Source organism: Calliopsis andreniformis, chromosome 5, assembly GCF_051401765.1.
Source record: "Calliopsis andreniformis isolate RMS-2024a chromosome 5, iyCalAndr_principal, whole genome shotgun sequence".
Lineage (NCBI taxonomy): Eukaryota > Metazoa > Arthropoda > Insecta > Hymenoptera > Andrenidae > Calliopsis > Calliopsis andreniformis.
Window position 1 is genome coordinate 16065574 of NC_135066.1, and position 16568 is coordinate 16082141.

Below are 16568 nucleotides of genomic sequence, written 5' to 3' on the forward strand. Positions count from 1 at the left end.
CCATGGCGGAAAAATCTCCCTGGACTCTCGTGTAGTCCACTAATGGTCGTCAAGATCGACGATCCGGGGGCCCCCGATCGTCGCCATTTTTCAAGGGAATTCAAAGCGGGATAGGTAGCAACCGCGCCGAGCCGTGGCGCCTCTTTGCCCGATCTCTCCGCTCCCGCCCGCCGACCTTCTCCGTTCATCCCTTGAACCAAGATAACCGATACCTCGAGCAAACAGCCGACGGGAAGCATTACGAGCGCCGTGATGCTTACAATGTGTTCACCTCGAAGGATTCAACTGTACTTCCCCAGTTCGTGCGACCTTCGCTGTAATGGCACCCGAAGGGAACCAGGCACGTCGTGCGTCGAATTGGATTCAGTTCGAGACGCAATTGTTCCAAATCGCTTTCTGCTCAACCTGCCTTTACACACGGTGCTTTCTGTGAGTATTGGATGTCTGGGGATCCTCGCTGAAGCTGGTCCATATAAGACAGAAGTGGTCGAAGTCGGGTAGGGTAGACTGGGGTCGAAAGTAGCAAGTTAAATGATTTGAAATATAGTGGTTTAAGGTGCTGGTTATAGAGGGTGTTTTAGATTTGAATGGTCAGAGGTTTAGCACATGAATCGTGCTAGGCCTACATCAACGTATTCACATTATAATGTACAATGATTGAAAGGTAGATACGTCCACTAGCTATAACAGCATAGCAACAGAAAGAGCACAGCACTGACGTTTTGACGACTAGGTGAACCCACCTACATTCAAGCTACATGTATGTAGTAATGTGAATACTTTGAAGTTTGTCTGGTGTGATTCCTGCACTGTGCTATCAAGTAGGCGACGGCCTTAAAATAAAAAAATTTTTCCTGTAGAAGTATGCTAGCAACTTATTAAACTTAGCTATCTGAATAATATATCGTGTCGATGCCACAGACCTTCTGTTCCACAATGCTTTAAACCTGTAATAAGAATAATTTCAGTACACCTATATGCTACTATTTTTACTTGCTCTCGATTTTGTCCTCATCTCCCACCAATTTGCTGGCAGTCAAGGTTTCAGCCACCCATTATTTCTCTCTTAAGAGACAGAATGATTATATAAATAATCAGACATGTCCAAGAGTCTCTGCGAGTACGACGAGAGTGATTCCCAGCTGGTAAAAGTTAGGCGTTCGGGGAACAGCATAATCGGAGCGCAATTATTCAAACGCGAGTCCGTGGCCAAACGCGCGAATCACGCGATGGATCCAGCCAGCCGCAAATTGCGTAATTGCCTTTTCCCCTGGCCGTGAGCTTCCAGTTTCACCAGCGAAGCTCGGCCTGTTGCGCGGCAGCCTCCAGGCGGGGAACGGACAAAAGAATTGAACGAAGTCGGCGGGTATTCATAGCAGTCTCGCGAGCCTGTATAATGGGAAATAAGCAGGGGAGCGAAAGAGGGAAGGTCGGAGGTAATAGCGTAATTGGGAGGATTTCGGGCCGGGGTCTACGTCGGCACGATCGAAGCGCAATCGATTCGAAGCGGAGCGCTATCGTGAAGACAAGCCCGCGATGTAGCCCACGGAGCGGCAGAAATTCCATGCTCTCGCATATCCCACTAATGGCCTGCCCGAAGATCAACGACGCAGCATCGACGATCGGCGGATTTTTCGCGGTGCAAACTCGCGGCAAAGCAGGAGGACACCGGCCGCAACGAGTCATGGCGCCTAGCCGCGCATTGCATTACCTATTCACGGGCGGAACGTGCGTTCTCGAACGGTGCACGCGACTATCTCCCCGTGTACACATCCAGCTACGGTGTAGCTACGGAGACCTGCGAATGACTTTCCTCAATAACGGAATTGCGCTCCAGCTGGCTGTTTCAAAGGAGTTTGCATGTTCCCAAGGAAAAGTTATGCGATTCTTGAGGTGGTTTTCCGTTTGTTGGAAATTTTCACCCGCGAGGAAGACTATTCTGTGTAGATTTTGTTTTGTATTATTCAAGAAAGTATATTCCAAGGTTTTGAAAGATATACCTGCTTGGGAAATAGCGTTGACAAATGGTCTAGGAGTTCAGTTTATGTCTGTGAAAAAGAGTCAGCGAACCTCAGATGCGTATTTTCGTGATTTTAACTGTTAAATATTTTTAAATGGACACAATACGTTTTCATTTGTAGGAAAGTGTGTTACAAAGTGCAATAAAGCTGAAGTGTGACTGATAACTAACAACTGACGAGGCAGGCTTTTATAGCCAAGCAGGCACATAGACAGGAAAGTCTATAAACTTTAGACAAACACCAGTCCCAACTACAGGGAGCCTCAATCGCCTGTACTGTTACGATAATCGTCTCTGCCAGGTCCCGAGCGAGGATCATATAACCAGGGTTTATGTGTCTTTGCAAATATATATTAGTAAAATAAGTTGTAGGTACAGAGAATCTGTTAATTATGTGATTAGGTGATTGAAGAATTTGTAACACTATTGAATACTTTTTATTTTTAGTATAATAATGCTTATGAAAATCAATATACAAGATACGCCAACGCCTCAGGATCACATTGCCAAATTTTTTATATTTTTTATTCTTGATACGAACCCGACATTTTTAAAGTCTATTGCCTAGTTTGATTTAAATTTTACTTATTTAACAGGAAAGTCTCAACTGCTTCTAATCCATAAACTGATTTCAAACTTCTGACCTAGTCCAATGCCCTGAAAATTCAAAAACTTAGAAAATTCCTCTAAAATCCTTCGATTCTTGACCCGATTTTCAAACAGTCCCTCGACGTATCGAACGTGAACCTGTTCAAGAAGAATGTCACTGAACCTGCCGGTGGCAAACTGCTTAGCAATGTTGCAAGGAGTCGGATTAACCGGTACTTTTTCCAATTTTCCTTGGTCGAGTAGGGTACTCGCGGAAAGCAGAATTCCTTAAAGGATGCGTGCGCTTGCGTGGCAGTGTGCAGAGGCTGCTACGTACGGGGAGCATGCAGAAGTGCGTGTGTACGCGTGAGTAACCGCTCGCGCGCGGGTCAATGCCTCGGCTGTCCTCCTCGAGTAAGTATCTACCTACTCTGTGGCTACCTTCGCTACTACGTTATGCTCGTACCGCGTTCAAGATCGCGGATCTGACGAGCACGCGTTTGCAACTGCGTCCCGTGTGCACCGCTGACGTTTCCGCGAGGCGGCCCTCCTTTGACACGCGAACAATCGCCCTCGCTCGATGCATCAACGTTCCGCCGATGTTGTGACAGAGGCCGATAACTGCGATATTGCTTTCGGTGCAACTTGTATTGGCTGTTTTTGACGTTGGCAGCTTTTTGACTAAGCGAGGGTGTTACGAATTTTAACTTGTACAGTAGATAATATTTGGCTGTTAAGAAGTTGGATATCTTTAGTGATAGATCAGCCGACTGGTTCAATTGGTAAATGCTAAGGTTCAAAATCTTGTGATGGGAATTTATTTATCTTGTAGAGAAAAGGCACCTAAATCGTCCTTTGAGAAAGAACAAGGACATTTTCTTATTGCTAAAAATTAAATTAATTTTTCAATATCAAGAGATTTTCTTCTCTTATTAGTTACTTGAAGAACAGTGGTCTTGAAAAGTGCTTTATATTCAGACTCCCTTTTTCTCGCTGCAGTTGTTATTGTATACTAATAGTGATAAAATATTTGTTACAGAATAGGTAATTTTAGGCTTTAGAATGAGTAGTTGCATAGTTGAAAGAGTATCTATAGGGAGGTACTTTGATGTTAAAAAAAATAAATTATGAAGAAATAAGGCTCGCACCCTGAGGGTCCGGAAAGTACAGCAATTTCGTTGGAGTTCTATAATGAAACAGATTATCATATTTCTAGATCGATAATTAGAAAATTTCCAATAAGATACTTATAAAGAAGATGTTCAGGCTCAAGTTAGTATCAAGTTTACTTCGATGTACAATATTTTCTCGTGATACTCTTATTATTATTTTATTTAGAGTAGATGAGATTCGCTTTCGTACTTCCTCACACGTGTTATAATACTTCTCGTCATTATACAGTATTTTCTTCTTAATGCTTGAAATTATTTTACATTTTCATTAACTTTTGCCTTCGATTAATCTGAAACGAGTCATTCGCGAAAAAGTGTAGTATCTATTATGTTTAATTTAACTTTTACTGTCTATGAACTTGTTCCGAGATACTATACTTAATGAGTAAACACTGTAACCTAAAAATGCGAATTCTCGATGCGTGAAAATAATCCTAATTCTAGAAATTAGTTTTCATTTATGTAGCTATAAAATCTTATTATCCATTCATCTTTTTTAAGAATATAAAATTCTGAAACTATTATTTTCTGCTGGGTATTTCATTTCACAGTAACCTTGTTTTTATTTCTTTCGTATTTGAAAGAAGCTACTATTTTTGGATTTAAGTTTTTTAAGACTATAAGTACATGAATTATATTACTTAATAACTGGAGTAGAGATTAAGTCGAATGGTTTGCTCACTCAAATGCAGTCTAATGAATCTTTCTGTCATACAAACCCATTCTCAACTTCAAGTTGGAAATCTGAAACAGATAACCAAGTCATTTCGAGTTTCGCACGGTTTTCGTAATTTCGTATTCGTTTCTAGGATTGCAAAAAGAAACAAGTATTTTCATCGAAACGCATACCACTATTCTCAAAAGGAGAGGCTATCGTCGAGTAATAAATGAGGAAATAACGTCTTTTAATGGCACCACCATTTCTCGGAGCTCTTAAAATACCTTAAACTCGCAGTTACCTGTGCGTTCTTTGCGTAAACGTTTATAGTGCTTTCATATAGGACACCTCGGGGATATAAGCACTGCCCATGGTAATATTGTAATGTGTGATAATTATTATTAAGCGGCAATTAAATGGCATTTAACCGCTACGCGCACGAACGATCGACATTTCCGCAAGACGTTCATTCTTCAGAAACGCTAATTCCCTGATGAAATCCCTGTAATTTCGAATTAAAGTGCTGCAAAAAGTTTGATCGATTACTCGCTGCAAATCCGATGTACGCGATCCGCTTTTTCCTAGAATGAAACTGTACAAGATACCAGCAAAAACATGTTACTCTACATTTTCTATTATTCTTGATTTTCAACACCACCTCTCTATGTTATACGCTTATCACAAGATAGAAACATACAGAGCAAAATTGAAAAGAGAATGAGTTCAACTAGCTAAAACATTTCAAAATACGCTGCAAGATAAATGTGTGTGTATATTTAACTTCATTAAGAATTCACGGTCTGATGGGTTGTTCCTGTTACGCGTTAAACGACCCAAAGTCATTGTTTTTTAACTTAATTGATACCGAGGGGAATACTCGTACTTATCATTATAATCAACACTTATAATCTAAGTTAATTCCAAAGCCTGCATTCCAGTACGATGAACTGCAATTAAAATCGTTCTTACTTCAGCTTCATTATTATCCTTCATTTTCTTCCTTTTCCTATATTGTTATTAGGACTTCTTCAGGTTCGTAGTATTGGTTCCATTCAGTTCGATGTGCTAGAATCTGAAGCTTGAAATGTTACTGTAATTGACTTTCCAAGTAATTAAATGCCTTAAAAATTCTGAATAACACACTTTTAAAATAAAGAACGTAATAAATTATTAGAGGCATAAATATCGCGTATTATAATTATGAAAGAGACATCTAAAATTAAATATGTCTGACTTGATTCACTCTACTGAACCGACTACGTTTAACTTGGCTCGTACGCTGCCAGTAGAATAAGTCCCAAGTCAGACACGTTTCACGCGCACTTTAGGCATTTTTGCAATAACTCTAAAACAAAACTTGCAATAAAATATTGTCATTTCTGATTGTCAATCACTCTTTATAATATTAGATTCCTGCTATGGAATACCCTGCATGTCAGTTTGAAACATTTATAATACATTCTCAGAGTTGTCTTTTTTAATCAAATAATTCAATATTCGCTTCAAAAATGTAGAATTTATAAAAAAGATACTGAACAGAAGTATGAATCATTAATAAACTACTTTTTCCCAAAAGTCTATACACTTTCCAAGCGAAATAAAATTGTTCATGTCAGATATCCGCACCGAACGATACCTCATGGCAGGCTCGCCTAAGAAAGTGAGAAAACGCGACACATCGCATCGATTACCTCGCGAAAGTCCACCGTCGAAAACCAATTTCTACTGGCTAGATTATAATACTTTAAAGTCATTATCACTGATAGCCGTACTTACAAGAGGAATTATCTGAATCGGCACGAATCGAGGCAGGCCATAAGACTGAGACGAGGCTGGCGAACATTACCAGGATCATTTTTGATCGTGCCAGGTAGATCGGGAAGAAGTAGCGGCCCTCTTTCGATCAGTCGGTACACGATCATACACCACTTCGTGACCATGGCGGTCGTGACTCCTATTATTATCGTGGCTTACCCACGAAATGAAGCATTCAAAGCAGTGTGTCCTCGCGGTGCAACGTCTTTCGCGAACCGGAATCGTTGCATTACGTCGCATCCGACCGTGAAGGCCCCGATGCGCCGAGAAACAGTTTCATCCGGCTAGATTATCTAAATAACAGGCCGCGCGTGTTAGATGCTATCGTTCGTCGGTACGACCTTAAATACTTCAATTTATTATATTCCAACCTCCGACGATTAACCATCTAGCGATGAATGATTGGCGAGAGTCTCGGTTTTGGGGGAAGAGTCAGGGCTCCCCTGAATTCTTTCCCTCATCCTTATCTACTTTCCATTCGAAGTCGATGAAGTCCTGGTGGGCAGGAACGGTACAGGCAGTCAAAGGAGATCGCGTGCAACTACCACTGCCAATTTCACCAATCGCGTGCAGTCAAATGTGCACAGGACCAATCACTGATTTCACTTAATTCATCCTGTCAGTTAAGCTCGATCTGGCCAGGGTAAATGTGTACCTGCATGTACAGGGTGGTTGAGAAAGTACTGACTGTTAAAAGCATTTAATAAAAGGACAGTTTTTTCTAAATGTTCAGTATCATTGACTATTATCACAGCAATGAGATGATTTTTCAAACTTTTGGTTGTATAGCTAGATTGTTTAGATTGTGTGTTTTATATTAGTAGTTACAGGTATTTTGAAGTTCGAAATTGTTTTTGGAGTTCTGGTAAATACTTGTTCTTTGAGGTATTTCCATAGGATGGCAAGTTCGATGATTCTTTCATCCCAGCTTTGCGTCATAAAAACTTAGCTTAGAGTCTTAAAAGTCTTCTTAGTACGATGAAGATCGGTTTAATATTTTGTAATGTAGACCTTTGCATCCTGACCCAGTCCTTACATTCTGCTATTACCATTTTGTTATCAACATCAATGCCTGAATTACGTCTGCCATGAATTCACCAAACTTCATATACAATATATGCAATTTAGTTAAAGACTTGCTTACCCAATTGCAAGACCAATTCTGCTGAAAACATTTACTCCAAGGGAATCAGAGCTTTCTACCACAACGTTCATTATTAACAAAATTACACGAGACCACCCATCGATCCCAAATCACCTACTGAACTTTCCTGTCCCTTGCATTCACTTATACTCTACAGCCTTTAAGAGCATGAATATTTCATTGCAACATTGTACCTACGCGTTAGCTCTTAGCGCCTAATCAACGAGCGAGACCCTAACGAGGTGCGAAAGCCGTTAATTAATGAAATTGTTGTAAAGTCGTTAAGCTAATTAACGCCGCTGTTAAAGGAGCCGCATGATTAGGCCCGATAAAAGCAAAGTTGCTGCGCGAGAGATAAGAATGTACTTCGCGTTATCTGCGGCGCTTCCCATAATAAATTGCATCACGAGGCGGCAGCCGTGAACCGTGTAATCCAGCACGATCTAGCGGAACCGAATTTTAGGCCATCCGTCGGGATACGAACGTGATCGAAACGAAACGAAACGCCAAAGGCTAGTGCCTCGCCTCCGTTGTGGCGGAACAGAGCCAGCCAGCGAGGTACCGTTTGAAAATTCCACTGCGGAAATTCTTAGCTGCCGTTCCACTGGGTGAACCGACGATTGACGACCGCGACTTTCCAATTAGCCGCGTTGTTGCACTGATGGTCTTAACGACGAAAATGCATTGAACGCGTGAGGGGTATGTTTTCACTTTGAAGAACACTGGAGTGATGCACGGAATCTTCAAGTCTTTACAGAGGTGCATACCTGGTGCATTGTCTACAAATGGCTGTATGGCTTTGCTACTTTGGGAAAGAGTATGAAGCACATACTTCTGTAAATTATGGAGATAACAAAACTTGTAAAAGATGAATAAAGTAGGCATTGTGATGTGAAGTAGTGGGCGTACATGATTTCACTAGTGCTTTCAAGTTCACTAGCCATAAGAAATTCATTAAGTAGAAATTAGCATCGGTGAATTAATAGCATTAGGATAGAGTGTGAAAAAAGAAGAAACTTTGATTCACAGCGTCTTATTCAAGGTCTTCAGTGTGTTAATGAGCAGTAAATATTTTTGTGAAAAATAACTCGATCAATTTTAGATTTTAAATTCAGAATCATTTATTTATACTTACTCATGAATTCTATAAAATGGGTACTTAAATTTTCTCTTGTGATTTTGAAATACCCCATACGATGATTATTAGCAGTATAGTATATTAATAAAATACTAAACGATATACATATTTTCTTAGAAATAAAATTAATTATATTTTATTTTTCTAGCGAGTCGGACATGACGCCAAACGCGGAAGAGGAGCTTCTGGTGGTGAAGCCTTGGGGTCCGCAACCGGAAAAGGTGAGTAAAGTTTCATTTATTATTACTACAGTATATACTATGCCAACAGAATTATACATCGTAAATAACGAGTATTTACATTTCAAAGGAATTACCCAAATAAAAAGATTTCATTACCTAGCTAATTCTATTTTTTTGTCAATATTATTCGTTTAGTAAATAACTTTTTTCTAAGCTTCATAAATAGTTTCTTGCTCTTCCTAAAGGCATGCTGTTTTAAATGATGTTACTTTTGAAATACGTATGCAATATCTATATCAATGAATCTAATGTTTCAAAGTGTATCACTATACCATAAAAATGTACAAAAGTCAACGTCCCACCTGATTTATCTTTGCTAGTAAGACAACGATGAAATAAACGTGTGACGAGTATTCAAGTGCAGCCAGGATATTTTCGATTAGTGTATCTTTCGATATTAAGTCAACACAGAGAGTAGGCGTTTGGTAGTTGTTTTACCTGCCAAGCCGTGAGAACAGCGTCGCGTTCAGAGGTTCGATAAACGATTCAGAAATGTGTTAAAGGAAGAAGATTACGTGCAGTTAGGCTCGTAAAATCGGCTTGTTTTCTATCGTAATCCCGGCAGTTCTAATCTATTTGTCGTGATCGCCGCGAAAATCGCTGCATTATGTATGCATCCAGCTCTGCGTATATTATTTTGTAGTGCAATCATCGATCCGTCGATGAAGCAGCTGAACGATAAGCCCAGGAAAGGCGCTCGAGATTATGAGACCTTTCGATCCAATTAGTCGACAAGCTTTTGCACCTGATTTTAATCCTCAGTGAAAGAGGAAAGTGCGAGAGATTATACTGAAACAGAGAAAATAGTGCATAAGTATATTGTTAAAAAAACTTTAATCTATCGAAGAAGACTTCAAAATAGTAGAATCATTTTAATGGCAGAAACAAAAATTATTAAGTATTAAGGAATTAAAAATTCTATTTTATTAAAATATCTATTAAATATTAAAGTATTCTATTTCCTACAACCTATGCTCTTCACATATCTATACCTGAGAGTGAACGTGACCCAAGTCCTTTTTTGTTATTTTTTAGAGAAACAAATGCGATTATCCATTTATTGACATGCTATTTAAAACAGTTTATGCTTATTAATTTCCTTCACTTATAGCGTAGCTTAACTAAATTCCTGTTATTCCATTAAAATGAAGAAAAAGCAGTAAGATCCTGTAAAAAACTCACTTATGAGAAAAATGGACTTGAACTAGTCTGGCTCTCAGGTACAGGTACGCTGCTCGTATTCTATGTGACAAGTATGAACCTAGTGCAGAACAAATGAAACGCTCTGGCAGATTAACAGTTCCATAAATGCATACTCCCTGATCATTTAGCGCATACCACATACCAGTAGATTGCACGATTTATAAACAGGCAGTTTTTCGAGCGTGCACACTGTCAACCATCCGATTATTAGCTCTCCCGTTTGAATCATCGAAACAATCAGTCAGCCGGTACTTAACCGAAGTACGGTTTTAATAACCCGACATGCATTAACATGCACCAGTCGGATGCATCGAATTCTGCAGTTCGTAATCGCCCCGCCGACATTTGTACGCGTCGGAGAACCGCGAGGGAGGCAATTTGTCACGGATAATATGATTAATGCCGAGGAGGGAGCACAGTGGAACGTATTAACTCCTGAAAGCCGTATATTTACACTCTGCTTAAATCATTATTTTTCCGAAGTCGCAGCGCGAGGTATTTCGATGATAGAACCAACTTCATTCGCGAAGACACGCGAGCCTTTTTAAAGACAGGGAAAATAAGCTGTCCGCTTCGGAATTGAGAAATCGACGTTATTACAATGAAGAGATTAATGAAACGCAGCAAGTGTCTGGACGGGGACGCTCGTTGGAATTCTCACTTGGGCTCGTGTGGAGCTTTTACCAAAGTCGAAACAAACGCGTGGGCGTTATTAAATGATCAGCTACTCGATGGAAGAGGATGACTAAGTAAGAGGCCTTAGAAAATTAGATGAGTAAATCTGGTTCTGGAAGAATTTGTGCTCTGGAATCGGAGGTGTAATGATTAGTATGCTTTCTGGACGAAGTTGTTATAAAGCTCTTATCAAGAAAATGCCTAGTATGAAACAGAATGTTAATCCTTGTCATGCCAAGGTGATAGCTCAAATACAAAGTTTCAGGAGTTGGTAACTAGAAGTAGGAACAGATAGATATACATGTAGAAAAGCTTGAAAAATTGTGAAATTGAAAATTAGGAAATTTGAGAACTGAAAATTTGTGTATTTGAAAATTTGAATATTTGAAAATTCGAAAATTTGAAAATTTGAATATTTGAGAATGTGAAAATATACGTTTATATAACCTTTTTTTATTCTCAGAAAAAATAGAATACTCTATCAAAATGGGACCACTTATTTCGGCCTCACCTCATACTATATTATTAAGATAGGTATAATTGCTCTAAAACATATCTCCGTCAGATTTCCACCAGTACATTAGAAATTCGATCAAGTGTGCTATACATGTCGAAGTCCTCAATCTCTTCAAGTGAAAACTCTCATTTCTCTTCAAGTTGAAATCGTCAGGCAAACAACGCGCGCAATGACAAAACGTTGAACATTTATAGACCCAAGAAAGCGTGAAATTCCCGTATATGTAGGTTGGCAGTAAGTTTGTTTTGTTTCGCCCGAACCCCCATGCGCAATTCACATGCCTGGTGCATGCTCCTCCCTGGGACATTATTTTCGTCGACAGAGTGCCTAATTAACCGCATAATTTCAGCGGTTACAACTAAACCCTTCCCCTTAACGATTTCCTGCCAGAGGATCCCGTTCCGCGCTCGCTCGGAAGAGAAATAGACGAAAGATGATTGATCTGTGCACACCTCTACTCTATCATGATCGCCATTAGACAATTTACGTACGTGATATCGCGCACACATCCCGGAAAGGAACTCTAATTACTTTATCGCTTTTCAAAAAACTCGCGGATACGAGCCAGCTCGTATTCATCAAACGATAATGGCCCATCAGCATTCTCCGACCATATTACCAACCAATGGAGCCAGTGATTAATCGCGACTGTCAACGGCGCCAAACGTCGTGCATGATTGCAACCGAAAGCTTTGGGCATCCGAGTTTATACTTACACAGTTGGTCAGAAAAGTAGTCTGCCACTTTAAAGTATGCCACCTGGTACAATAGTAGACCTTTATCTATTTATTACTCATCCATGTGACAATACTGTACCTCAGAGCCAGAGTAACCCAAGTCCTTTTTCGTTATTTTTCAGGAGAGCTGAAAAACAAATGCAATTAGCCACTTATTGTAGTTTGTAAGTACTATTACTACTGTTCGAAGTAGTTTATACTATGTATTAAATTTCCTTCACTTACAACGTAACCTAACTAAATTCCTGTTACTCTGATAAAACGAAGAGAAAGTAATAATATCCTGTAAAAAACTTGATTTTGAAAAAGTGGACTTGGGTTAGTCTGGCTCTAAGGTACAGAATGTATGATGTGTTTGGAGTTTAGACTACACAGTTTGGAGTAATAAGGGCGAACATAATATTTTGTCAATTATTTTTTATTTTATCAGATTTGTCTATGGCAGGCAACACACATTTCTATAAGTATGCACTGTGGTTGTAATAAAATTTGTATTAAAATGATATTAAATCTATTTAGTAGTGTATACAAGTTTATCAATTCAGAAATCTTAAATATTAAGCTTTTCATTTGTTTCGAAAAAAAATCTCTGTATTTGAACCTTTAATAGAAAATATCTTCATAATATCTCTTCGCGTAGGGCTATAAGTACGAAGAATTTTTTCCCAAAGGAAGAAACAGAGAGAAACATCGAAGGTTTGCGGTTACATCTGCTTTTCGTGCATGCAGGCGAAGAATAACCACGAAATAGAAACTCGGTTTCTTGCCAGAGCTCACCGATTAACCGCATCGAGCGAACCGCAATAGGCTGGGCGATTTTATTTGAAATATTCGCGGTATCCTTGATCCGCCGCTTAGAAAGCTGCTACACGACCTTCGATGTAAGTTGATCGTTAAATGGTACCTAAGTGCGAGACATCTCGCGATCGGGATTATTAATCGTCAGCTGTTAGGATGAGTTATTTGTTGCACAGATGGTAGTTTCATATTGACTTCACGTCAAACTTCAAAAATATGTAAGATACATCGCTTAAAGCTTACTTAAGTGCCTAGATAAAGCATTAAACATTTATTTGAATAAATATTACATACTTTATCATGCAAGATGAATAATCTTCAAATAATGTTTATACATGATATTAATGTCTCGGCTATTTCAAGAGTTACTATGCTGCAAACCCTCATCAAAAAATTATCGTTACACTCCACTGTACTTATAAATGTAGACTCCCTCTTCGACGCAAGTGTTGCTAAATAATCGCTACTCTTTCTGTATCCATCTCGACAACAACGATACCACAGAAGATCACTGTAGATTACTTTGAGGATACGGTTTGGAATTGCTCTATCAGTCGAATCATCCAGCAGTAATGTTCGAAAATCGCTGGCCGAAGGATTGAGCGCAAACAGTGGAAAGGATAGAGGTTGTTCCCGAGATTAGCACCGGGTATTTTTGTAATTATCTGCAAGGCGTAACCGCTTCGGTTTCTGCGTTCTCATAAATACACCAAGAATCGACGAGGCTCAGTGGCGGTGAATTAATTTCTACGATCGATCCGGATTTCAGCGGAGAATCAATCCCCAACAACAGCGTTACCTATACCGCAACCCATGGGCTCCGATGCGATAATCACTATAATTCTATCAATTTATGGTTGGAAACGCTGTGAAATTAACTTCAGAACATCCTCCCACTCACTTACATGAATATTTCATAGTTGGACGCGACTGTAATCGCCCGATTTCGCGATTCGTTCGATACGAAGCATCCGAGAATAGTTACGATATCGCTCGAACCAATTTTCGATTCTCCATGCTTTTACAAAGTATTTCTGCACCATGGAAATCCTGAATTCTACCTGAAGGTATATACAACTTCTCTTTGAAGTATTAGGACATCCTCCTCTTTCAATGAACTTTCGCTCTGCAATGTGTATTATGAATATAAAACTATTTTTATACGCTTATTTTGTATTTTTTGGTTTTAAGGCGAAGTTTCCTAACTACTTGTAAGTCACATGCTTTTGTTTTAGAGATATTAGTGTTCACAATTTTCAACTTCAGTAGGTACTATCCTTTGCACTCGCGTCTCCTTGGTCTTTTATTTTTAGGTGAAACAAATCTTTAATGCCCTTTTTTCTTTCTTAAAATATAAATTCTATTAACTTAACTTAGTTTTATATGAGACATAGATCGTCTTGCCTTGCAACTACAGAATCAAGACCTTAACTCGAATATTTCGAAAATGTGACATAGGCTCTCTTGCCTTACTAAGAAATAGATTAAACGTGAAAATGTATTTTATTTCGAGTAATTAGGTCATTTCATGAATAATAGGGTCTGTTCTAGTAAAAATGTAGGGTAGAAGACTAGCGATGAAGATGACTGGCGAGATAGGCGAACAATTGCGCTTAAACTCTCTTTATTCTCTTTATAGGAGCGATTAAGACCACCTACGTACAACGCGGAGGACTACGCGATCGCTCTGAGACGATGGGGAAGGCGACCATTAGGAAACGTTCAAGACTCGCAGGGTACCCTGCCGTCGACAACCAGTTCAAGTTCCGGTTACGCGTCCGGAAGCGGCGAGATGACCTTGAGACAGTTCACATCGGTCAGCGAGCTTCTGAACAAGCTTAGAGCAGACCTCAGGCTGGCGTTTCCAAGGTTGGTGAACCGTGCATCGTTTATTTGCATTAACCCTGCGCCAGCAATACTTTTTTTGCTAACACTGTCAGCAATCTGAGTCGTTTATATCCACCAAAGATTTTTTTGGTGTTCTAGGTTTTTTTGAAAATCTAAACAAATTTCGTGTTACTTCTCGGTTTCTTCTAGTTTCTTTTTCTATGGAGAACTTCAAAAGAGTAACAAGCTTGAGGCTTAAAATATCCAACCTGCTGACGAAGGGTTAGCGATTCTTGCAATTTTCTTTGGATCTTTGCAACTAGTCAGAGTAGGTACATGACTGTCGAAGAGTTTGAAAGCAGTTTACTGAAATCTTATAAAGTCAGGTTACAGACGTTTTACTGTATTCAAAGACTTATACTTTATTACTCTTTATATACTTGTATATTATATAAGTGTATTTTAAATATACTATACTTTAATAAAAGTATATTTTAATAAAAGTATAGTATATTTAATAAAAAATAATATTTAATAAAAATACTAATATACTTTAAATATATATTTAAAATATACTTGTATTATATATTTAATATAAACTTATTTAATATATACTAATGTATAAATATTATATATTTAAAATATACTTATATCATATATTTTAAAGACTGGTATAGAATCTCAAATGAAGCAAAAGATATCCTACGATATACATAGAATCTTGATTTTCCTGTTGCTTATCTAGACATTTCTTGCGATAAAGTCGGCAGGACTTTTTATTGCTATGGAAATTCTCAATCCTACATTTGCAACTTTCTCCATATCAAGTTCTCTGTCAATATATGATCCAGAATTGGGTCTTCGAAACCACATTGTAAATCTCAAACCGCAATAATATAATAATACTTACAATCACCTAAGCTACAAAGCAGACAAAAGAACATAGGAGATAGCGAACATGTGAGAAACTAATTCCTTTTTCGAATTAATATACTAGCAGATCCTAACGCCGATCGCTCGATTATCATTGCAAATCGCGAGAATCGAGATCGAACTTGGCCGTCCTACTTTGCATATCTGAGAGCCACATCTGTGAAAATGCAGGGACGTTTACGATGAATATCAGTATTCTTAATTAGCAGCTGTACATGGTAAATTCATGAAATTCTTTCGACCATAAGATCGACTCTCCAGGAAATTCGTTCGAGAACCGTTCCTCGGCCGAGAACTAAGAAGCAGCTTCACTTTCGAACGAAATTTTCCAACACTATAGAAGACAAGAGGAAGAGCACGCGGTTGATTATCCGTGAACAATTAGAGCAAGCGATAGCGCCTCTTAATTTACGCTCTCCCGCTGGAACTAACGAGAAGAGCACGTCGAAAGTCCTCGATATTAATCGAACAGGAAGAAGAGTTCGAACGGACTGAGATGTACAGTTACTTTTTACATGCCTTTTTACTCAGGAAGGAGGACCTCCACGTTCGGGCTCTCGTATGGCCCATAAAAACGCCTTTTTGATTTGACTCCAGATTAGTGGGCAGTCATTAAACCTGTCCGCATTAAATGGAAACATCTTGCCCCGTGTTCGCGGAGAATCTTCGAAAACGCTCGAGCGAACATCGATACCCAGGGTTTACAGTTAATCGCATTGAAATAGGAATATATTATACCTGGACGTGCGATCGGGACGATCGTATTTTCGTTTCGAGCTCGTTAGCCTTTGTCAATCGTTGCCATTGAATTAAGAGGGTACACCAACCTGATTGATTAAAAAATTTCATTTTTTCTTCTTATAGTTACTTAAAGTGCAGGTCTTAAAATATGGTCTACTTTATTCTATGTGGGAACTTGTAGAAATAATGGGAGTGTGAATTTTGTTGAGTGATATGCATGATCGTCAAATATCTTTCTTTAATTTTGGTCTTTAGACTTGTATTAGTTATCTAGGGATCTTAGGGTATTAGTGACTATACTTGATTTTAGAGTAGCTTTGAATATCTCTTGTATATTATCAGTGATTTTATCTTTTGTTT

General features: G+C 38.9%; 1 protein-coding gene across 1 annotated transcript in view; it reads left to right on the forward strand.

Moving 5' to 3' along the window:
- Mwh (multiple wing hairs) overlaps positions 1 to 16568 on the forward strand; it is a 58742-nt gene that overhangs the window by 25109 nt on the left and 17065 nt on the right. Inside the window, exons 2-3 of the mRNA XM_076378086.1 lie at positions 8684 to 8756; positions 14347 to 14576. Of these exons, the coding sequence (XP_076234201.1) occupies positions 8684 to 8756; positions 14347 to 14576 (303 nt within the window). The remainder of the gene's footprint in view (positions 1 to 8683; positions 8757 to 14346; positions 14577 to 16568) is intronic.